Source organism: Catharus ustulatus, chromosome 11 (genome assembly GCF_009819885.2).
Source record: "Catharus ustulatus isolate bCatUst1 chromosome 11, bCatUst1.pri.v2, whole genome shotgun sequence".
NCBI lineage: Eukaryota > Metazoa > Chordata > Aves > Passeriformes > Turdidae > Catharus > Catharus ustulatus.
The window spans coordinates 14,287,850-14,311,210 of NC_046231.1; the positions used below are offsets into that span (position 1 = coordinate 14,287,850).

General features: G+C 40.7%; 1 protein-coding gene across 8 annotated transcripts in view; it reads left to right on the forward strand.

Annotated features, from left to right (window-relative positions):
- Positions 1–1,214: 1,214 nt before the first annotated feature.
- Positions 1,215–23,361, forward strand: part of CNOT1 (CCR4-NOT transcription complex subunit 1) — a 55,384-nt gene continuing 33,237 nt past the window's right edge. For 7 of the 8 annotated variants that reach the window (XM_033069576.2, XM_033069577.2, XM_033069581.2 and 4 more), the window contains exons 1-16: positions 1,215–1,319; positions 6,741–7,017; positions 11,265–11,372; positions 12,029–12,127; positions 12,629–12,697; positions 12,805–12,859; positions 13,229–13,432; positions 14,783–14,951; positions 16,151–16,277; positions 16,561–16,671; positions 17,863–18,033; positions 18,555–18,682; positions 19,645–19,885; positions 21,329–21,448; positions 22,487–22,609; positions 22,841–22,992. In XM_033069576.2, the coding sequence (XP_032925467.1) occupies positions 6,916–7,017; positions 11,265–11,372; positions 12,029–12,127; positions 12,629–12,697; positions 12,805–12,859; positions 13,229–13,432; positions 14,783–14,951; positions 16,151–16,277; positions 16,561–16,671; positions 17,863–18,033; positions 18,555–18,682; positions 19,645–19,885; positions 21,329–21,448; positions 22,487–22,609; positions 22,841–22,992 (1,979 nt within the window). In that variant the 5' untranslated portion in view covers positions 1,215–1,319; positions 6,741–6,915. Of the gene's footprint in view, positions 1,320–6,738; positions 7,018–11,264; positions 11,373–12,028; positions 12,128–12,628; positions 12,698–12,804; positions 12,860–13,228; positions 13,433–14,782; positions 14,952–16,150; positions 16,278–16,560; positions 16,672–17,862; positions 18,034–18,554; positions 18,683–19,644; positions 19,886–21,328; positions 21,449–22,486; positions 22,610–22,840; positions 22,993–23,361 lie in introns of those variants that run through there. The other variant, XM_042779639.1, reaches the window with a different exon arrangement.

The following is a 23,361-nucleotide window of genomic DNA, read 5'->3' on the forward strand; positions in this document are numbered from 1 at the left end:
TTAAAAATACCCTGTATAAATTTTTTTCATATTTAATTTCTTCTCATAATGTAGACATATATTATATTCTATTTAATTTCAATTATGCCATACACACAATATTATTTTGCTATTTATTATATACCGAATCTTTATACTACTAATATTTATTTCTGTTTGATGTCTGTTTATATCTTTATATATTTGTATGTTTATAATTCTATTTATTAAAATGCGCTTCCTCTAACCAAATCGGAAAAGAACACCCAAACCTTTATTTTCAACTATAAGTAAATATATTTTTCAATTTATATGTTTCATATTTATGTATGTAATTTATATATAGGTATACATATGTATCCTATAATATAGAGGATATTATAGGTATATAATACATATTATTATATCATGTATGTATATTATATATACATATATTATGTCTATATTATAACAAAAGGATATCTTTTATTTCTATTATATCCTACATATATCTTTATTCATACCTTATATTTATATATATACTTACATATATTTATCTATGTGTATTTACATTTATAATTTTAAGTTTGTATCTATTTATTGTACATTTCTATATTTTTATTTTTGTTTCCGTTTTTTATAAAACATCTGACTCTAAAAAAATAAAACAAATCAAACATCTAAACTACACTAAAATATTTTTATATTTCTATCCTCACATTTCTAGTTTTACATTATATATTTGCATTTTGTATATTATGTACTATATCTTTCATATGACTCTGTTACTTGTATCTGTTTCTATTTTCTATTTCTACAAATATGTTGATATGCTTCTATTTCCATTTTTCTATGATTTATATTTCACGTTTATATCGTCTCTATATCCCCCAGCACGGCACGCGGCCCGGGCTCCGCGCGGAGGGCGGCGGGACGCCCCGCCCCTGAGGTCACACGGCGCTGATTGGCCAGCTCTGGCTGTGCCCCGCGCCCTGATTGGCCAACTCTCGCTGTGCCCCGCGCTCTGATTGGCCAGCTCTGGCTGTGCCCCGCGCCCTGATTGGCCAACTCTCGCTGTGCCCCGCGCCCTGATTGGCCAGCTTTCGCTGTGCCCCGCGCTCTGATTGGCCAGCTCTCGCTGTGCCCCGCGCTCTGATTGGCCAGCTCTCGCTGTGCCCCGCGCCCTGATTGGGCCAATCCCACCCCTCCGCTCCCCCCGCTTCCGCCCCCCGCGAGAGGACGGGGGAGGGGAAAGGCCGCGGCGCGAGCGCGCGACCCCGTCCGCCATTTTGTATCCGAACGGCGGCGGCGCGAGAGAAGCGCGCGAGCGGCCCCGACCCGGCCCTCACGACACCGCCGAGGTGGGAGCGGCGCCCGGCCGGCTCCGGGGGGCAGCTCTGGGTGGTGTGGGGGCACTGCGGGCTTCGGGCTGGGGGGAGTTGTAGCGGGACGGGGCCGGAGGCAGCGGGGCCGGGCCGGCTGACGCTGGGGGCAGCGGGGCCGGCTGAGGCACCCGCCCGGCTGGGCCGCCCTGCGGGGTGTACGAGAGGCAGCGGTGGGACCCGCGGCCCTCTCGCCCCGCACTCCTCCGTCCTGCGGCCGCCCCTGAGCGACAGAGGGAACTCCGCAGGCTCCGGGGCGGGAGCCGCGGGTGTTCCCGGTTCGGTGGCGGGGGTGGGTGGCGGCGGCAGCGTCGCGAGGTGGCGGGGAAACGGCCAGCTCTGGAGCCGTGCTCATTTCTTCCTCTTGGCTTGTGTAACGCCAGTGGTGACAGGTGAAGCTTTGAGGACTCCGGGCCGGGCCTGCCCCGGCTGGGCTCAGCGGCCTCCGTAGGAGATCGGAGTTGTTGTGACTTGCCTACAGAAAATACGGAAAAAGTGAGCTGTAGTAAATAATCCGATGACATAACCTTCTTGCAGACCACAGAAGAGAAATCCTTCTCAGTGCTGTTCTCCAGTTAAGAAAACTCTGCCCTGTGGAATGGACTTGTATAATTCTAAACTAGAAATAGCAACAGTTGGGTGTTCCGACAAATGCTGTGTCGATACAAGAGCTTCTTTACTGTAGTTTTCTAAATTGTATCAGTTTACTGCTTATACAGGAAGGCCATTGAGATCTCATAGCTTAATTTAAACAAACCACACACAATTGGGACAGTATTTACGACAGAAACGAGATAATACTGAAAATACAACACTAGTCTGTTGGGTCATGTACTCAGATTGTTTCTGAATCCCACTTGTTGCAAGGAAACATGGCAGCTGTTCTCAGGAACTTTTTCTTAAGCAGGTAACAAAACAGGTGTGACTCTGACAAGTCATTCTTAGTGTGCCCAACTGATTCCTGTTTCTAAGGTAACTTCTTTGGCATTCTCTAAAATTATGGATAGGGTGAGTCCAGGCGGGGTGACTCTTTTATAAACAGGAAACAAACTTAGTTGCTAGTGGACTGATCTGTCCTTTCCACGTTTGTTGTTTTGATTCTTCCAGCTCTTTTGCTTTTAAGTTCACTCTTAATTGTTGATGCTGTTGGCCTGGTATCTCCAAAGTCAGGGCCAATTTGCTGCCTACCTGTGTATCATCTTTGGAGAAATACCTTATCCTGTTTATCCTATACAGTGTTGTAGGTTTTTGATTTATGCTGAAATGGCCACTCTTTCCGTTCATCTGAGTAAGTGGAAGAGAAACTGTGGAAACATAACTTAGCAATAGAGGACAGTAATGTTTTGTGTCCCTGTGATGGGACATAACTAAATCATGTTGGAAATTGTTATCACTGAGTATCATGGTTGAGGGCATCACTCTTTTATCCAGGTTTCTGTTTTGTTCCATAAACGTCCCTGATGTATGAATACTGCAATTTTCCTTTGACTTTTGAAATAGATTTTGCTGTTTTAAAACACCTTTTGGATGGTATAAAACCATGAAGCATTTGATAACAAGTCCTTCCTTTTCTTCCCTCTAGCAGAAACTTTACTCTGCAGTGCTTGTCTGAAGGAGAACTGGAAAGTGAGAGTTTCTTGGGGTTTTTTTTTAACAGACCAGGTTGAGGTGTGAAAATGCCTGAAGCAGCCATGTCACATTTGATGCATATCTCATGTATTTGAGGTAGATTCCAAACTGCAGCTTCCCTGGCCTGAGTGTATAGGAACAACATAGGTGCTTGGTTCAGCCATGCACTGTAAACCAAAGTTATGGTGTCTAATCATCTTTGTGACCAGTTTACTGGAATTCACTGCTAATGTGCCTTCCACTCTGGGTTTTTTTTCTCAGTAGATTTCAAAGTGGTAGACATCCTGAATTATAAAGCACATCATGATTCAGAACCACCCTTCTCCTTTGAATTGTTCCCAGTGTTTGCCTTCAGGGAGATGTGCTGCTCTTCCATGTTTTGTATTTATTCATGGGTTTAAAAAGAGGGTAAGGGACTGTTCTGGAGAGCAGGTTTAGCAGTGGTCCCTTTAGCATGTTTTATGTGATGTTTTGTGACAGGATTTTAGAACTTAATCAACAAACACATTGCTGTTTGTGTCACTTGATCTATTTTATCCTCCACATGCAACACATGTGCCCTGAAATCATACAACTCTTGAAATCCAGTGGGAATAGTTACTGCTACAAAATTCTGAAAAAAGCTCCAAAGTTAGCTTAAAGTAATTTTAAAATCACTTTCTTTGTAAGGGTGTTTCTGAATTTGTGGAAGACTTCAAGTTTGTCAACTTCAACATCAAGACTTAGTTACTCTCTAGTGATTTCTGGTTAGTAAGGAGTGTCTTTGGTCTCACCTGATGGGTGCTTTCATATTGGCCCTCTCTATTTTGTGATTTTTGGATTCTTGCCTGAAATTTCATTTCATTTACATTTTAATCCAGTACAACTCTGCTTTTGAAAAAAGATCTACTGAAATAGATGCCAAATGTTTTTTGCTGATGGGCTGTTGTTTTCCTTAGGAAGTGTTTAGGGTGTGTAATGCTGTAGAATTTGGCGAATACTTTTTATCTCTTTAAAATGGGTTGTGTTGCGCAATATGAAATAGTAATATTGTAAGAGCTCCTGAGTCTCGTGTGAGTATCTTGATCCATTAATCTCTTTTTTTTTTTTTTACAAACTCCCTGTAGCTGAGGCCTGACTTGTCTGAACCTGGCAGGTTTGTCCCATGTACTGAAAGCTTCCTGAATTGTTGAGGCCAGTGTAGGGAGATTCATTCCCACTAAGGATATATGGATCTAAAAATAAAGTCTGCTTCACATAGCATTCATAGCTTTCTTAATCAGTGCTGTAGTGATTGAATTTTAGCCTTGCACTGAATGACCAAAGAGGCACCTGTGCAGTTCTACTTTGCAGGCGAGGCTCCCTTGGTTACTCTGTACTCTCCTGATTCAGCTTGCATCATTTGAACCTCTGAAGTGCTGTTGGTGTTGTGTCCATGGGAGCTGTCAGGTTTGCTGTGTGTTGGGGTACACATGGTGCAAACCATATGTTTAGAACATAAGTAGGAAGCTGTTTCCTCAACTATTGTGTTCTTGAGTCTCCGTGTTTGCTCAGGCTCTTCCTTGAGAGGCTTCCCTGAAAGGAAAAATCCCATTTTGCCTCCAGCTTGGATTGTCCAGTGGCACTGCCAGATTTTGCAGTTGGAAGGTGGCAAAGCTTGTTTTGCTTCCCTGCAATCAAAGCGTTCCCTGCTTTTTTTGGGAGACAACAGAGATGCTAATAGGAGGGTGGGATGGTCAGTGTTCCTGCTCTGCAGGGTGTTACATGGCAGCAGGGAGGCTTGAGCCCAACTTGAGAATTTCTGTACTAAAACCCATGGGTTTTAGGTGGAGTAGGTGTGATTGCTGTGCTGTTTGTATTGGTATGAGGAAAAATGCCCAGGGAAATGTGGTTTTTCTTCCTAGGGGCCTGAAAGGCAAACACTGAAATTCTGTTATTGCCTTAAAAATTGGTCAAGTTGGAGTTTTGTGTTATGTCCTCTAGGCAGTTGAAACAAGCTGTGAGTTCTCCAGGCTGGTTGCTGTTATCTGGTGCTGTGATGGGACTGAATTCCCCTTGCTGACTGCTGGTTTCAGTAACTGCAAGTACTGTGCTGAGGTCTGTGTGCTTGATTTTTAACAAATGCTTTTCAGAAGCTTTATATTGGTCATGTATGTTAAATCAGCCAGTAAGATCATCTTGGAAGGCATGTACTTGCCAAACCCAGTGACATTTTCTAGGTTATTCCAAAAGAGGAATTTAAAGGTTATCTAAAAAAAACCCAAAAAACCTCAGGTACTGTACTACTGAGAAATCTTTTTAAACTTCTGTGCCAGTCCTCCCTTCTAGATGTTCCACAGTCAGTGGCCTTTTAAACCTTTATATATAAAGGTAATGAATTCTGGCTTGTCAGATGTACTAAAAGGAAATGGAAGTTTTCTGTAATTCTTTTCATTGCAGTTTTAAACATACCCTGAAATTCTTTCAGAGTCTAACTGCCTTGTCATTGAATGCTTTCAGTATTACTACTTGAAAATTTGTTCTTCATGAGTTGTAAGTTTTATTGCATAAGAAGGACTGTGCATACCTTCAGTGAGTAGTCAGGATTTTTCTATGACATAAGGAAAGTCTGGAAGTTGATTTGACTTTTCTTACAAATAATTTACCTATATATTTGTGTAATAAAATAAACTTTTCTAAAGAACAGAATGGTCTTCATTGCCTCTGATAGCATTTGTTGCTCCTGATGTTTTGAAGATGTTAAATAAGGTATGGTTCCAAGTGTAAGCAAGTGAAAACCTTTGTGTAAAAGGAGATGGGAAGAAGAGTTCTGTTTGTACCAGCACAGCCTGTTCAGCTTTCTGTGTGCTGCTGCTGCTGTTGGGTGCTTGGGCAGAAGGAGGCCCAAGCTGTGCTGCTGCAGGAATGCTCCCTGGACGGGTTTGCCCCCAGTTCCGCGTGCCAGGCGAACACATCACCCGAGCCATCCATTTCCATGATGAGGCAGAAATCCTGTGCTGGTGGTTTTGCCGTTGAGCCAAGACAGCAAAGCTATAGTTTTTGTTCTGAAAAGAGGATCTTCAGACTCTTGGCATGAAGCCCAGTGACCTTTGTGTTTGTTCAGGTAGAGCTTCCAAGCAGTGACTCTCCAGCACGATTCTAGCTCTGAAAATGCACAGTGCTGCTTCTTAAAACAGCTTGAGGCTTCGTTTGAGGCTCCCCACACTGTTGGATATGCAGGACTTGATTTGGGATGCAATTTTGTCACACTGGCAATCTGTAATTTAACAGATGAGATGTCAAGTGCCAAGTTTTGTGTTGTCATAGAAATTTATTAAGCTGGCAAGCTCTGCTGTTGTAGCTCTCTGGAAAGCTGTTTCAGTATAAGCCAAATGTTAAGGTTAGTTTATTGCAGTTCTTTGTGTGTTGCTCATTCACAATTGCTTGTTTTGGTGTACATGGTTGAGGCAATACTGCCTGGATGTACTGAGGCAGAAAATATAGCAGAGATGGTACAAGTGTGTTTTTTATATTAATTTATGATTGATGCTTTGAATGATTCTGACCTCTGATTGTTGCTGTGTGGTATCTAATTCATTATTCATCTCATTTTCTTCTTGGTGCTGAAAATCATTCTTCTGACTGAGCTGTTTGCTGGCTCTTTCAGTCTGCAAAATGCAGAAACAAAAGTGGCCAGGTAGTGCAAAAATAACTGAGCTTGTTGTGAAAACTTAATACTACTTTGTTTTTCTTGTTAGCATAGTTATGTGATGTTGCTACAGAACTTAAATCTAATGTGGTACTGTTTTCCAGGTGCCATGTTTCAGAACAGACAAAGACAACTGAGAAAGAAGAGCTGAAGCAAGTAACACAGAAACAGATACAGGCTCATTGGGGGAAAAAAAATTGACCTGTCTCTGAGGTGACTAAAGGGGAATAATGGTGATTTTGCGCCGGGCTCGGCCGCCTGCTTCCGCCCCAACCAGCAATGAATCTTGACTCGCTCTCGCTGGCCTTGTCTCAAATCAGCTACCTGGTGGACAATTTAACCAAGAAAAACTACCGAGCCAGCCAGCAGGAAATACAGCACGTAAGTAAAGTGATGCGGTGCTACAAAATAAATTTTGGAAAGAGAGCTGGAGTTTCTCTTCTTGTTTGTATTTGTACTCTGTGGTGCTCCTGTGTATGTTACTGTTTGCTGTTTTCTGTGGTGTTGGGAGTTGCAGGGTGTGTCTGATACTCCTACCAGTTCATCTGCCAAGTCATGGAATACAGCTCAGAGGTGAGACCAGTATTAACTTTGTAGCTGAGTCTCAGGATTAACTGCTGATTCTCAAGGGTGGTATGAAAAGCTTTCCTAGCTGCTCCGGGTTAAATCTTTCCACTTTTAGGCATTCAATAGAACACTGATTGGGAAGGGGAGGAAAAGTATACATTCAGTGTTCAGAGTTGTTGCACTGAAAGCCTGAGGGTGTTGTAATTTACCTCTGAATGCTCTCTCCTCCCTTGATGGAAGTTTTTTTTTCCTCTTTTCATTCAGTGACTCATGGCTTGGTATTGGAGCCAAGCTGACTGTCTTGGCCTTGGATTTTCAGAAGACAGGCAGAATAACTGCATGTTGAGACCCAAATATCTGTGATCTGGGCAAGAATTGTTTTAACTGACCTTTTTAAAAATAGCTCTGACTTGCAGGGTGGACTGAAAAGCATTATCTGCAGAGGAGTGCTTAGGAGGAAGTGAATGCTACTGAGCTAGTTTTAGAAACTGGTTTAGTTCAGTTCCCAGCAGACAGCTGGGCCACTTAATGTTGAGTTTTTTTCCTGCAGCAGTGCAATCCTGCAGTGATTTGAATCAGATTAGAAGGCCAGGGGGCTTAGTCAATGAGTTTCTGTAACGTTTGATGTCTTTAAAAGTGCATTCATTGCTTATCTTGAGGTGAGAGGAGAGTGATTTCAGCAGTATTGGCTTCTTTAAATGTAAGATGGAATAGATCTCTTGTAACTATTGTAACTTTTTAGTGTTTTTGTAAGTTCAGTACTCCAGTATTGGGGGATATGATGGTGCTTTGGTGGATTGTATGAAGGGACAGGCCACGAGATACTCTACAGGGCCTGGCTGCCCAACGTTGTTGTGGGAACAGAGTATGAACACATGGACATGGGATATGTGACCGGAGACACAGCCACTGACGATTGTAGCTGTAATTAAGGAAACCAGCTGGGAGGTTGTGTCCTTGGACCATTGATAAGAAGATCAAAAGAAGGGAGTATAGGCAGCTTGGATGCCAACATCCAGGGGTCCTGGAAGTGACTTTGACTATAGGCCGGAGTCCCACGCCAGCTTACCCTATCATGTATTGCGTGATCAGTAAACACAAACCAATTGCTGCTGGGATATAGACACGTGGACAATAGCCACAAGCCAATCATATGTAAGCACAAAGCATGTAAACCCTTGCTTTGCACTATAAATGTACCCCTCAGATATCCAATAAACTGAGCACTGACCATACCTCTAAGAGGCTTGGTCTTTGACTCCGAACCGCCCTCTTGCTACACTCCAGGGGCGCATTTGGGATCAAGCTGTCCTTTTGATCACTGTTAGTTTCGACAGATGGTTTTTGCAGCAAGGTGTGACTGAAGCATGACTTGATTTGGGAGAAGATACGGTTTATCTGCCATTCCCTGAGCACAGTTCTCTAAAACAGGGACGGATTGTTCCTTACCCTTCACCAGACCTCTTAGCCTCACTGTGGTGAGAAGGGTGAGAGAGTGGGACCTGGTCTGTGGAAATGGCTGGGTTGTGTTTGGTTATAAAGCAGATCTGGAATTTCAAGGCTAAATTCCTAAAATCTTAATCCCTTGTCATCTTCTTTTTTTTTTTTAAGTTATTTTCCTGGTATTGCTCTACTTTTGTGGTTGCTGATGTGATGTTTCTTTAGCTTAAGAGAATATATGTGCTGTAACTCTGTCTCATGGTACATTGCTTGGGGTAAAGTTTTGGCATAATTCATCCAATTTTACAAAGTTTACATCTAAGCATGTAGAGTTGTGGAAATTCATATTTGGAGTTGTTCCTGTCTCAACTGACCAAAATGACACTTATATTTAGATAAATCACTCAAGTGTAACAGTGGCAAAGCTCGAGGAGCTGATTTGTTTAAATGTTCTATCAATAGTCATTTAATGTAGCTAATGCTTAAAAAAATAGAATATGTGCTTAGAAAACTCAAAAAATATTTTATGCATTTGTCAGACACAAATTCTAAACCATGACTTCCTCTGAAGTGAGTTTTTGTGGTCTCCTTCTAAAGTGGTAAGGAGAACCTGCCTGGTTGGAGGGAAAGGGCTTTGTGGATGAGCTAGGAAAGGAAAACTTTTTGAATCTAGGAAACTGGAGTTATTTTTTTGTCTAATCCTGTTTTTGCCCAAACATGTTACCTGATAAATCCAAATACATGTGGCTTGGGCTCTGTCCTAAATCACAGACTGGTTGAGGTTGGAATGGACCTGTGGAGGTCATCTGGTCCAGCCTCCTGCTCAGTCACTTCGAGTGGATTGCCCAGAAATATGGGCAACTTTTGAGTACCAGCATGGATGGAGACTGCACAACCTTTCTGGGCAGCTTCTGTCAGTGTTTGGTCACCCCTGCAGTAAAAAAATATTTTGATCTGATTTTGACTGGATACACTGTCATGTAAATGTATATCAAGGCTGCCAATACAAAGGTTTTGTTCACCTCTTTCTTTAGGAAAACTGGCAATTCTCATTCCCTGTTTCCTGGAAGAGCTTTTTTGTGACTGTAGTTAGAGTTGTAATATGATACACTGTACTTTTGGCCTTCTCTTCTTTCCTGTATGTTAAGTTTTCAAATTACTGTCCTTTGGAAGTTGTCTCAGTGCAGGGAAGCAATCTACTTCTGATGCAGGCTACTTGTGTGGAAGGCTTTAGTATGTACAGTTTTCTTTGGCATCTGTTTACCTTGGTGAATTCAACTTGGTCACAGCACCAGGCAACTCCTTGGGAAATTGATCCAGCTTTGTCAGTCTTGTTACCACATCTAAATATGTTAATTGATTTGGATTGCCTAAACAAACTGCCTGTTTTCTGAAGCCTGAGCTAGGTAGTAGAATTTGCTGTCAATTCAGGTTTTGCACCAATCTGAGCATCTTCCTGATCCTAGGGTATGACTGTCTTCAAAGGCCCAGCTGTCACCACATCTGGGCTGACATACCACAGGCATGTTTATTATAGCCTCTGGTCAAGAAACAGGGCTAGATTCAGCTTGGAAATTTCTTTCCAGCAGAACAAAACTTGGCAGCCACTGGAATCAGCAGACTCTGAGGGAAGGGGAAGCATAGTGTCAGATAACAGTAGAAAAGCTGAGATGAAAACAGTCAAACATCAGAGCCCGAGCAGACAGAGCCTAAAGCAACCCTGTTTGTCTCTCTGCACAAAGAAACTACTGGCAAACAAGGAGATTCATGATGAGTGAAGCAGTGGGCTTGGTGGAGACAGTCAGAGCAGGGGCAAAGCACAGGTTTGTGTTAGCACATTTGTGTCTCTTCTGCAACTAGAAAAGGAAAAACAGTGGGAGAAGTGTTGCCAGTAGATGAAGGTTGGATTTGTTACTAGCTGCTACTGTTTGGCCGAAGAGGCAAGCTGCTGTTGATTGGCTTCACATTTCTGACAGTATGGATTCTATTAAAAATAAGTAATGCTGTCTGCTTGGTTGGAGTGTAAAGAAAGGAGCAAGTTCTGAAACAGTCTGGAGTTATTTCAGACAAGCTGATGAGCTGGTCTGTAGCCAAGAGTTAAACTTAAGGTAAATGGTCGGGGATGCAAACAAAAATGTCATTTTGTAAAGGTTTATTAATGAGAGATAAATGCTGTAAGTCAGCAAATGCAGATCATCATTGCATAGGTGCTGTCCCAAGGCTGTGTTCTTGCAGAGTTAGGCACTGCAGCCGTGGGAAAAAAGGGGGAAAAGTGGAACCATGGACTCTGGATTGTGTGGATTCTGGGCTGCTTTAGTGGCACAATCCTGAGGGTGACTTGAAAACCCCTTTTCACTTAGCTTTATAAGAATACCATCCCTGAAATGCATGGCTTCCCTGTCAGTGTTGTGTCTAGGTTCTGTGTTTATAGTTCTTATTTGCAAATACAGTTAACAATGTGGTTTCTAGGTTACTGATTAAAAGGAGCATTTGTAGCAGTTTCGTTGAAACTGTAGATGACTTAACTACTAGCAATGCTGCTGTATCCATGGTACTAGATCCAGGTCTTGTTCTGTAATGACTGTTTGGTACCAAGCTGTTTTTTTCATACTTTTTTCCAGATTGTGAATAGGCACGGTCCCGAGGCAGACAGGCATTTACTACGCTGTCTATTCTCGCACGTGGATTTCAGTGGCGATGGTAAAAGCAGTGGCAAAGATTTTCATCAGGTACAGTTTACACCAACACATCTGTTTATTAGTTTTGATTTTTAAAAATCTGTGATGGGGTTTCTTCTGAGTCAAGCACAAAAGCAGGTTAGAAGCAGTAGCTTCATATAACCTTCCTTTTTGGTTAATATGGCCTTTCAACTGCAAGCATTTTTTGCCAATCCTCAAATCAGAAGATAATTGATATCAGATTTACAACCTCTTCATCTGCAAAAAACCAGGTTGCATCAGTACAAATGGTCTTTTTACATGCAGTGCTCTGCTTTGAAAGCCTTTCTTTGTATTTTAAGAATTTGTCCGAATCCAGCAACTGGGATTTCTGGTGCTGACTATGTCTATTTACAGGAGTGTTTTCATCCTTTAGCAATTTTGCTGTAGACTTTTTTGTTCCTTACCATGAATCCAATATTCTTGGGTTGTCAATTGCAATGTCTGAGGGTGTTTACAGAGAGTAAAACATTACACATATGATGGAGAATGTTTCATCACTCTGTCAGTCTTAAAAGCAAAGCAAACCTGAAGAAAGCTTCAATGAAAAGAAGCTGGTAGATGTTAGAGAGAATTTGGGCGCTTACATAAGTACTTTTTTAGTTGTTCTGTACACATTGCACAGTAGTTTATTTTATTGAATCTTCAAGTTACCTTGTTCTTTTCAGACCCAATTTCTGATCCAGGAGTGTGCGTCGCTGATTACAAAACCAAACTTTATCTCGACGCTGTCGTACGCCATTGACAATCCCTTGCACTATCAGAAGGTTTGTATGCTTCTCAAATGGGATCCCAGTGTCAGAAACTGCACTGAATTGGTCTGGAGGAGACCACCTGGTTTTCCCTTGTGTTCCCTTGTAGTAAAATTTTCAAAAACTGAGCTTGCCTGGTTGGTGTTTTTTTCTTTTTGTTAAAGTAATTTAGTCGATCACTCAGAATAACTGCAAACTTAATTTTAATACTTCATCTAATGTTGGTACTTCATGGCTTGTTTATGGCACCAAAACCAAACCAAACCAGCTGTGCTTCTGTTTGTTTCCATATGAAAGCCATGATAGTGGTTTAATAGTGGGCTATATGGAAGAAGCTTTTAGATGAAATGTATTCAGAAGTAGTTGTCAAGTGGTTTAGCCATAGAAGTTCTGTGTTAACCAGCAGCAGAATAGTTAGTTATATTCCAATCTTGCAGATAGGCTCTAGATAGTTTGACGCATTGCAAATGAGATTAATCCCAAAACATTTTATGTTATTCTTCTTACCTGTTTCAGAGTCTAAAGCCTTCACCCCATTTATTTGCCCAATTGAGTAAAGTCATCAAATTAAGTAAAGTTCAAGAGGTAGGTGAATGCTTCTTATAAAAATATTCAATTTTTTTTTTTGTTTTTTACTTAGCTAGTTAGAAAGGATGAGGTCTCCTTACTGTGATGTTTGTTTTTGCTTGTAGGTGATTTTTGGTCTGGCTTTACTGAACTCTTTCAGCTCAGATCTGCGAGGTTTTGGTAAGTTTTCTGAAGTACTGCAGCAGGGACAGCCCTTTTCAGCAGTGTGCTTTCTAGATGGGTGCCTACCTGACCTGACCCTGCAATTAGTGGTGCTATTGGGAGGGGCAGTAGATAAGTCATCTTGTGTGAAATTGAAGGACCGTTTCATTAATGACTTGCTTGATAATGAATCAAACTGGGGTATTGTGATATCTTAACTTGCATTTGTCCAGTCATATTTGAGTTCTGAGGTTTGAGATTTCTGTTTAAATCTGAGCTGTTGTGACTTGTGGTAAACAAACTCAGAAAGAATGGTAGCTAGCTAAATGAATCTCATATTAAAATAGAATCCCAGGTTTTGACTCTAACCTTTTCTGTTTCCAAAAGCTGCCCAGTTTATCAAACAGAAACTCCCGGATCTTTTGCGCTCTTACATTGACGCGGACGTCAGTGGAAATCAAGAAGGTGGCTTCCAAGATATTGCAATAGAGGTCCTGCACCTTCTCCTCTCCCATCTCCTCTTTGGGCAGAAGGGAGCCTTTGGGGTAGGACAGGAGCAGATTGACGCTTTCCTCAAAACATTACGTAGAGGTAAGTGGCATTGTTCAGGAAACCTGACCAGATGCAGACTTCGGAGATTTTCAGGACTTGCTGTCAGTGCAGAGTGTTGAAGTGGTGGGGAGCTTGCTGATTTAGAACTCGGTAAATTTTCATAGTTCTAAACTGACAGAAAAGTGCCACTGTTCTGCTACTAGGTCCTAATGTACAGTTTTGCTTTCAATAAGCAATAATGTGGTCTCATGTTCTTGAAAAGTTTTATAAATAAAACTTTCAGTAAGAGATATTGCAGTCTGTTTGCTTATATGGTGTGGTATTTGTGGATTCAACTAAAGCAGCTCAGTGCACTGTGTTTGAAAACCCCCTTTACAGATTAAGGAACACAAATTGCCATTTCAAACCAGTGCATTTTTAAGCACTGTTTTATTTTATTAGATGCAGATCCAGGAGGAAACACTGGCACAGTAAGGGAGGGGCTTCTGACTTAAACTCTGGTTCATTTCCTGAAAGCTACCATTGTAGTCTGATCCTTTCCAAAACAGTGTTTGCTGTAAACTTATCATACTAGGGAGTATTTGGATAATTGAATTTAACCCTGCTGCTTGGTTCTGCACAGACCTAGAGGAAGCTACCATTTATACAAGAGCAAAATACTTGTTCTAATTTTTTAAATATAACTTTTTAGTTCATATGTATTTTAATAAAGGTTAGTGCATTGGTTTGTGTAATTCCTGACACTTACGGGTTATTGGGAACTCTTCTCTGAATGGCCCTGGAGGGTGTGGAGATGTTATATGTCAGTGGTACTGTCACAGGAAGGCCCACCCACAAGGTGTCTTTGCTACCTTCCACTGTGAGCAGAACTCTGATCCACAGGTCCTATCCTCTCATTATCATATATCTCAAAATTTGCCTCCCTGGAAGGAAAAAATGTCTATTTACTCCTGTGCCCAAATGCCTTGCTTAGTTTTGCTGTATTTTGTAGACTCAGTAGCAGATCCTTTGTTTCCTTATATTTCCTGAGTTGAAGGAGTGGCTTTTGCTGGACTGCTGTATTGTTTCCTGCTCTGTGCTTTTTTTGGATGACTGCTGTTAGTGACAATCTAGTTCTAAGCTTACACCAGCACAGCTGCTGGCCTTTTGGGCATCTGCAGAGCTGCAGTGAACCTACATGAACCTAGTTTAGTCTGCATTCTTTTTCTCTAGGAATATCCCAGTGCCAGTAGAGAACTGAGAATGGGATGGGGGGATGCTGCATCAGTGCTCTCATGATTTCTGCAGCAGCAGGCCAACTCTAGCACAGCAGTGGAATAATTTTGAATAGTCTTTCTCATGCAACTGGGTGTTCTGGGTGTTTTGACACTTTGTTACTCTTGCCTTTAGATTTTCCCCAGGAGCGTTGCCCCGTGGTGCTTGCACCACTTCTATACCCTGAAAAACGGGACATTCTAATGGACAGGATCCTGCCTGATTCTGGAGGGATAGCCAAAACCATGATGGAGAGTTCTCTGGCAGATTTCATGCAAGAAGTTGGCTATGGCTTTTGTGCAAGGTTTGTAGAAACATGTTATTTTCAAGCATGTAATTTTGGGGGGTGGTGGTTTTCTTTCTTGTTTCTTGAGGTAAAAGGTAAAGAACACTTTAACTACTGAAATAAGTACAATCTTATCAAGTATTATTAGGTTGTTTATTTGAATTCTGGTCGTATTTTGCTTTCTTCTAATGTGTATTACGTGCCTGTGGACAGTGTGTGGAATTTTGTCATGGTAAGAAGTGCTACATGGAAAAAATTCACATTGGTTGTGAAGTTTTCATAAGAATTTGACTCACCCTTTTGAAAGGGAAAATGAAAGTGTCTAGGTAGACATAAATTCCAGCTAAATCCCACTAGAGTATTGGAAGAACTTTACTTTTGCAAAACTTAGCCCTCAGGATGAAGCTAACCTGCTTTTTTATAAGAAGCATAAGGTAGAATTAAATTATTCTGTATTTCAAGAGAAAGGCTATTGATTACTTTAGGGAGGTGATAGAATTTCAGAGGTATTAACATGAGTTTCTGTTTAAACCAAGAAGTAAAGACACCATGTGTTGGAAGACACTGAATTGTTTCCTTTATTAACACATACCTGTTAATAAAACAGTTTATATACTTATGCTATATAAATCTTCCTGGCCTGGTTATGAAGTGTTCGTAAAAAGGAAAGAAATTGCAACAAAAACCTTCAGTTCTGAAGCTGAAACTTGGGTATCTGCTCTTTGTTTTCTCCCTTGTCTCCTGGGAGGTTTGTTGCTGGTGCCCTCTTCTCAGGGATGCCATTGGTTTGTATCAGGTTGAAGGATAAACAGCTTACCTTTGAATAGTGCACATCAGCATTTTGAAATGTGCGTTCTCAAAGCCTCTGTTTCACTTTTAGGTAGCAGAAAACTTGAGTCTTTGAAGCTCTGTGTCACAGGTCAATAGTGGAAGTGCTTTTAACCAGGAAGAGTGGTAACCTACCCTGTGCTTTTGCTTTGACACAGCATAGTCTGTGAAACATCTCTGTGACATCCCTGTCACTTCAGTACCCCTGGCTTTGAACTGGAAACATGGCACAGTGTATTTCATGGAAACAATTGCACAGATTGTCTACTGAATTTTTCTTCTTGATTGTCCTGGAATTTTGTTAGGTTGGATAATTTGACTAACTTGACTGAAGTCTTACAAGTGAACCCTGCTTTCCTGTAAGATCTCTCTGTTTTGTTGCATCTTAGTGTGGAAGAATGTCGCAACATAATCATGCAGTTTGGTGTTCGGGAAGTCACGGCTGCCCAGGTTGCCAGGGTTTTGGGGATGATGGCTCGAACTCATTCAGGATTGACAGATGGAATTCCTTTACAAGTGAGTGGCCTGTTGTGCTGGGGGTTGCATTTCAGCAGCAACAGGAGTTAAAATGCTTTCCTCTACGAATTTGACAACTACTTGTATTATTCAATACTTGTACTTCTGACTGTTCTGTTGTAAATGTTTGTAATACTTTCATGAATGAAATATTCTCAAAGTTATGTCATTACTAGTCTGAGCTTCTCTTTATACCTTTCTAGTGCAGGGAGTTCTGTAGCCAGTGGGTGTTGAGACTGGTTTATTTTTTACTAGTGTTTGATTCAGTGTATTTGACTTGCAGTCTATTTCGGCTCCTGGCAGTGGGATTTGGAGTGATGGCAAAGATAAGAGTGATGGAAGCCAAGCCCATACCTGGAATGTGGAGGTCTTGATTGATGTTCTGAAAGAGCTGGTAAGTCTTGTGAGCATCTTCGTCTTTTATGTGGATAAAGCAGGGCATATCTCAGTATGATTAGAAACCTTTTTAAGCTCCAAAACAGCCTGAATAGCTCTGAATCTCTCTAATGTAACTGTACTTAAGTGCTGGGGCTTTTGCCCCTCATGAACAAGAAAATTTTGATGAGTTCTGGGAAATGGAAGCTACTTGAATGAGTAAATTTGAGTGCAGTTTGAGGTTCATTCCACAGTGCTTGCATGTATTCCAACCTATGTTCTCTTGAGGGTTTTTGTGTTTCAGTTTCTTTCTGGCAGTGGAAAGTTTTGTGCATCAGACACTTGGTTTTGGAAAACTTCTTACTGTTCAGGCATTACTGATGAAAATGAAAGTATTTTTTTAGCTACTCATTCCAAAACTCTTCTTTATTGCTTCTTAGCAATCTTATCTTATAACACTATAGAAATAGGAAAGTTTTTCCACCACTTTATAAGCAGCAACTTCTGTAAATGAACTCAGTTAAACATGAGTACCATTTCCTTTGCTTACCTTATATGGGATTTTTTTTTCTGTATGTTCCCTCTAATGTATGCAGAAGTCACTGTTTTGTTTTTCTAAACCTTGGGCCATAAAATAGCTTTGTCTCTGGTGCTCACCTGTCTCTGAAATGAGTGGTTTGTGTTCCATAATGGTCATAGTTCCCTCAAGCTTCCTCATAAATATTGTTTTACTGTTCTGAAAATACGATGGGTGCTTCAGAAGATTTTGGAGTTTACATTTTGCAAAAGGAGGAGCAAGTTCTGCTTGCCAGCAGATCAGACACTTCTGCCTTTTATCAGAGGTGTGGAAGCCTAGGAAAGGAATAAGTTAGTATGCTAAGAGAGGAGCTATATGTTTGAGGGTTTTTAAAGAATTGTTAATTAAATGTTTGGAAGGAGAGACAGCTAGTGTAGTGATGGGAATCTCACAGGATAGTTTAAAACATTTAACTTGCATCAAATTCTCACAACTATATAAATATAAATTTAAAAATATAAATAAAAATTTAAATATATATTTAAAAATTATTTTTAAAACAAAACCCTTGCTTCCAGCTAAAAGGTGAGTAGATGTTAAGCTGGGTACAATACTGCTGAAGAAGAGTTCTTTCAAGACAGTATTGAAGATGGTAATGTGCAAGCCTCACAACCCTTGTTTGTCTGGTTACAGAACCCTACCCTGGACTTCAAAGTAGTAACATATGAATTGGACCATCCAGGATTTCAGATTCGTGATAGCAAGGGCCTGCATATCGTGGTTTTTGGCATCCAGAGAGGGCTGGGCATGGAGGTTTTTCCAGTTAATGCCATATACAGACCTTGGAAGCATGCAGAGGGCCAGGTATGTTTGCCAGCATTTTTACTCTCTGTAGAATATTTTTAAGTTCCTGAATTTCTTGAATGATAAATGGAGGGAGATTAGCAGTGTGAATGTTTGGATAATCCTCATTTGAGACCTTGACCTATAAGGCATAATCAGGTGTGTTGCAGAAGTACAGTGTGTGATTGACTGCATTGTTTGGGATATGGTCACTTACTGTGGACCCTGCTTTTGGTCCCAGCAGAGTTCTGGTGTGTAGTGCAGCTCAGCATAGAACTGTTGCTGAATGGCAGTGCTCTGGGGTGCTTACCTGGTTACACAAAAAGGCCATAGCTTCATGCAAACAGCTACCCTCAGCATGTCTATACCTATCATGTCAAATTCTGGAAGTGTGAGTTCAGTCTTGCATAAAACACACAGTGAAGCTTGGCTCATCCCTGCTGCTTAATTGATTTGCATTCTCAAAATGTGGCACTTGATAAAGCGCAAGGAACCAGAAACTCTCTTGTCTAAACTACTTCTGACATATTTTTTTATTCCAGCTCTCCTTCATCCAACATTCCCTCATAAACCCTGACATCTTCTGTTTTGCTGACTACCCTTGCCATACTGTTGCCACAGACATCCTGAAAGCACCACCAGAGGATGACAATCGAGAAATTGCTACATGGTAATAAACCTTCTCTCAACTGCTTTTCATACATAGAATTCATAAGATAATTAATTAGTAAGATTACTTGTCTGGTCAAAGGTGGCTTTATCTTCATGCAGCCAGATTTTTTGTAACCGTATACATACCAATAGATCAACCATTTAGTATTTGTGACATGTTTGGCTGGTGAAACTATTCACAGTATCAGAACTTCCTGTGTACTTCCATAATACCTTGCTTTTGTTGGAGTCTTCGCCTTGTTTGGAGAGTTTCTGCTGATGTTTTTTGGTATATCCTGCAAGCTGAAAGGAGGGGATAGAGGAGGTGGTTTGAAACTTAAGTCTGTCTTTCCAGGATGATATTAGAGAAACTTGCTCTGCTTGTATGAAAGAAGTCTTAAAATTTAATTTGTAAGTGTATGTGGCTATTGGTGAGTTATTACAATATAGCTGATTGGTGTGACTTTCTGAGCTGACATTTGCACCCCGTTTTTGGTAGCTTATTTCAGTACAGGTACTTGGTTCTTTTTCAATTATACAGCACAGAATAGGGAATTGAAGGATGAGGAATACAAGTAAATTGGCAATAATCACTGGTCTGTAAAGCAGGCAAAACAAGTAGGGTATCTTCACTAACTTTGACTAGTGGGGACTGAGGTATTTTAAAAAGTGTATTCCATTTCTGGAAGTGTGTTTCAAGTTAAATTATACAGTGACCCACCTCAGGCTGAATTTCTTCAACATCAACTTTCAGTTCCCTCTTTTCCCTAACATAATTAGGAGCTCTTAAGATCTTGAGTTATTTTTTATGGTTTCTTGCAGGCTTAGTTGTACATAATAAGAACTGCAGTGTAAGATTGTTTGCAGTGGGTGTTGCTTTAAGTGTCCTTACAGTTGCTGCTAGAAAATACTTCAGGATCCTGCAAACTTGCTGCTTGGTAACTTTGTGGGGATTGTCTATTTTTTCTTCTCTTTTGTTAGGAAGAGCCTGGATTTGATTGAGTCTCTGTTAAGATTGGCAGAAGTGGGGCAGTATGAACAGGTTAAGCAACTCTTCAGTTTTCCTATCAAGCATTGCCCAGATATGCTGGTATTGGCCTTACTGCAGATCAACACATCCTGGCATACCTTGCGCCATGAACTCATCTCCACACTCATGCCAATTTTCCTTGGCAACCATCCCAACTCAGCCATCATTTTGCACTATGCATGGCATGGACAGGTAAGTATTTTCACTGTTGTTTGTTCCTGTAACTTGAGAGCTTGTTAAATGGGTCAAATAGTTACAACAATGTTTGTATTGGTTTATGAACTGGTCAGTTTAAAACCCAAGAGGTAAATGATCCATAGTTAAACTATGTTAAGTTAAACTATGCAAAGTAATGGGATGTCTCTTCGCTGACTGGAAGCAAACTGTTATGGTTTTGTTTTCAATAATATTCACTGAGAAAATATTCCTGGAATAGTACAGAGACCCAAATTAAGTTTGACTTTTTAAACGTTTAGCTTTAAACATAGTTGGCCACAGTTTTATTTTAAGAAAAAGAAAAAAAACCGGCAAAACCAAACAACCCAAAAGAAACCCCCCAAAACCTCACAACAGCATCACCTACCCTGCCCCCTCAACTATCAACCTCACACATTTAATGTGTAAAAACTTGAAATAGTAAGAGGTGAGAAGATTTAAACCAATATAATCTCTTTTGTACTTGCCAAAAAGATGAAGGCTGTTCTAGACATAAAGAAACCCCTTTCACTGGAAGTTTTCAGTCTGGGTGCTTTCTGAAAACTTGACTGCTGACCTGTTTCAAGGAGAGCTTCCACTTATGGTAGCTGTGTATGCAAATCCCATACTTCTAATGGATGTTTTATTTGGTGTGGCCTTCATCATTGTGTGCCCTGGTAGTTAAACAAAGAAGTCATATGAAATGTAAAGCAGAGGAAGTCTCTGGGGTCAGAAAGAATCTGCATTAGCAAACATGTTTCCATGTTTATCTAGAGTAGAGTTAATGGCAAGAAACTTGACCTCTGAGGTCATGCTATGAATGTTTTATATTTGCCTGATGGAAGTCTTTAAATTGAAGGATGAGGGGTAGAACAGACGTGAAGTGCTTTTTGCTCAAGGCCTTGAAATGGCAGGAGAGGCAATTTTTCCACAGGTCTCAGATGAGGGCACTGAATGATTGTCACAGAACGTGCTTAATACTTTTCCTTTAAACAAAACCCTTGCTGCCATAAAAATCTTTAATTGTGTTGTATTTTGAAATTGCCCCTGTATGAGCAAAGATCTGGGTACTATGTTCTCCTTTTTAAGGTGTGGTACTGGAGTTTTGCTTCAGGACATCATGTCAGGCATAACATTTTGTAAATAACTGTGTAGTCTATAAGCAATTTGCCTATGATAGAGGGGAATTGGTACTTGACAGTGGTAGGAGAGAGGTGGGGATGTATGTATCTACCATTTGCAGTCAGCTACATCCTTTACTTTTAGCTATGGATAGTTTTTTTTTTTAATAGAAAGAACTCAAATCAGAAGCAAGTTCTGAAGCTAAAGAGGTAAATATGTATGTTAAGCTTTTTAGTTATGAAATACCCTGTTGAATGTTCATTTAATTGATCCTGTTCTTAGAATAATTAAGTACAATCCTAATTTAATTCTCCTCAGGGTCAGTCTCCTTCAATTCGTCAGCTTATCATGCATGCCATGGCAGAATGGTACATGAGAGGGGAGCAGTATGACCAGGCAAAATTGTCACGTATTCTTGATGTGGCGCAAGACTTGAAGGTGAGTTTTGCAAAATACTGCCATTATTTTTTGTCTGATGTCTTACACAGACTTGCTCATCTTTTAACAAAAGCTAAGCTTAACTTAGACTAATTTAGTAAGGATTGCATTGTTCAGGCATGTCTGATTTCATTTGTGGCTGCTGTCTCTCACCTTTAAAAAAAAAAAGCCTACATTCATGTGACTTAAAGTACTCTTCAGCTGAGTTGTGGTATCTGACTACAGATGCTTCCAGCCTGTCCTGTTGTGAGCCCAAGACATTTTACTTGGTATTTGCAGTGGGGTTGGTTATCCTGGCTTAGCTGACAAGTACCTTGGGAAGCAGCACAGCAGAACTGCTTGCTGTGTGAATGTAGTGTGGATCCAGGAAGAACTTTGACTGTTTTAACCTTGAATATTATTGGAGTGAAAATGTGGGAAACACCAGATGTTTGTGTTAAGGCGGCACTGCTAAACATAATGGAATGGGGATTTCTTGAGAATGCTACTATTTCTTAGATTTTATACATTGACAAAAGACTGGAAGTTGTAAGTAACTTCTTTGAGGCCTTTATTGCTTCCTAAAATAAGATGCACAATAATCAGGAGTATCACAGTGCAAGAGCACCAGCTGCTGCTTGAAGTCAGTTTTGTTGTAGCAGTTACAGTGTTCAGAGATGACTTCTTAGAGCAGATGTATTCCAAGTATCTGAAGTGGCTGAGGTGTGTTTGCAGGAAAATGCTAGGTTCTTCTGCTTAACCTTGTAGCAATATCAGTTTGGTAGCTCTTGACCACTTGCTGGTGGTTTTTCATATAACAGAGGAATTTAAAACTGTCAGCACAAGGTCACTTGTGAAGGTGAAATCGTGATTTCAAATCAGAGCTCTTGCTTATTTGTCTCACAAGTGAGCTATAAGTGAAGTTGATAGTACCAATCTTTGTTGACAAAGAAAGCATGGCAGCATGTCATAAAACATGTATGGGAGCTAGAAAGAAAGAAAAAAGAGAAAGGGTATCTGTGTGTCTTCACTAGTAGTCTTCTGATTTTCTTTCTTTAGGCCTTGTCAATGCTGCTAAATGGTACTCCATTTGCCTTTGTTATTGACCTTGCTGCACTTGCCTCTCGACGGGAATACCTCAAACTTGACAAATGGCTCACAGATAAAATTCGGGAGCATGGGGTAAAGCAGGATTTTTCTCTTTATTTTTGCACTCTTGTCAGTGACTAACTTAAGTCACTTCAACAATTTTATTAGTAGCTTTAAAGTTGTTTAAAGTGTCCATGTCTGATAGTTCAACCTTTTTACTGAACTATAGTAGTTTAGTACAATTCTTTCCATGGTGCAATTGCCAAGTTTGAAATTGTGTCTTGGATGTGGTTTGGGAGATTAAGATAACATTTTTTTTCTCAGGAACCTTTCATCCAGGCCTGTATGACTTTCTTAAAGAGAAGATGTCCATCTATCCTGGGTGGCCTTGCTCCAGAGAAGGATCAGCCCAAAAGTGCTCAGCTTCCTCCAGAAACCTTAGCGACTATGTTGGCCTGTCTGCAAGCTTGTGCTGGGTAAGAATTCTATTGATTATGCTGAAAGTATAGTCTGTTTGCAGCTTGCTTTCTGGCACATGGTCACAGCTGGTTTGGAATTTCATGTGGAGAACAGGGTTAGTGAGAGTATATAAGCTAGCAAGGAGAGATGCAGTAGTACATTTAATTTTGCATTGAAACTTCTGTTGTAGGCTAGATCACAAGAGCTTGAGTATTGTCTTTATCATCAAACAAGTGAGCTGATCTTAGTGACTAGAGGCTGTCTGGTTAGTCAGATAATCAGTTGTCAGTGACTAGACAGATGCAGGGGTGTAATGCAGACAAAGGAGTCCAGGCCATAGCTACAGAATGGACAGCAGCCCATTGGAAAACAGTGGTTTTATAATG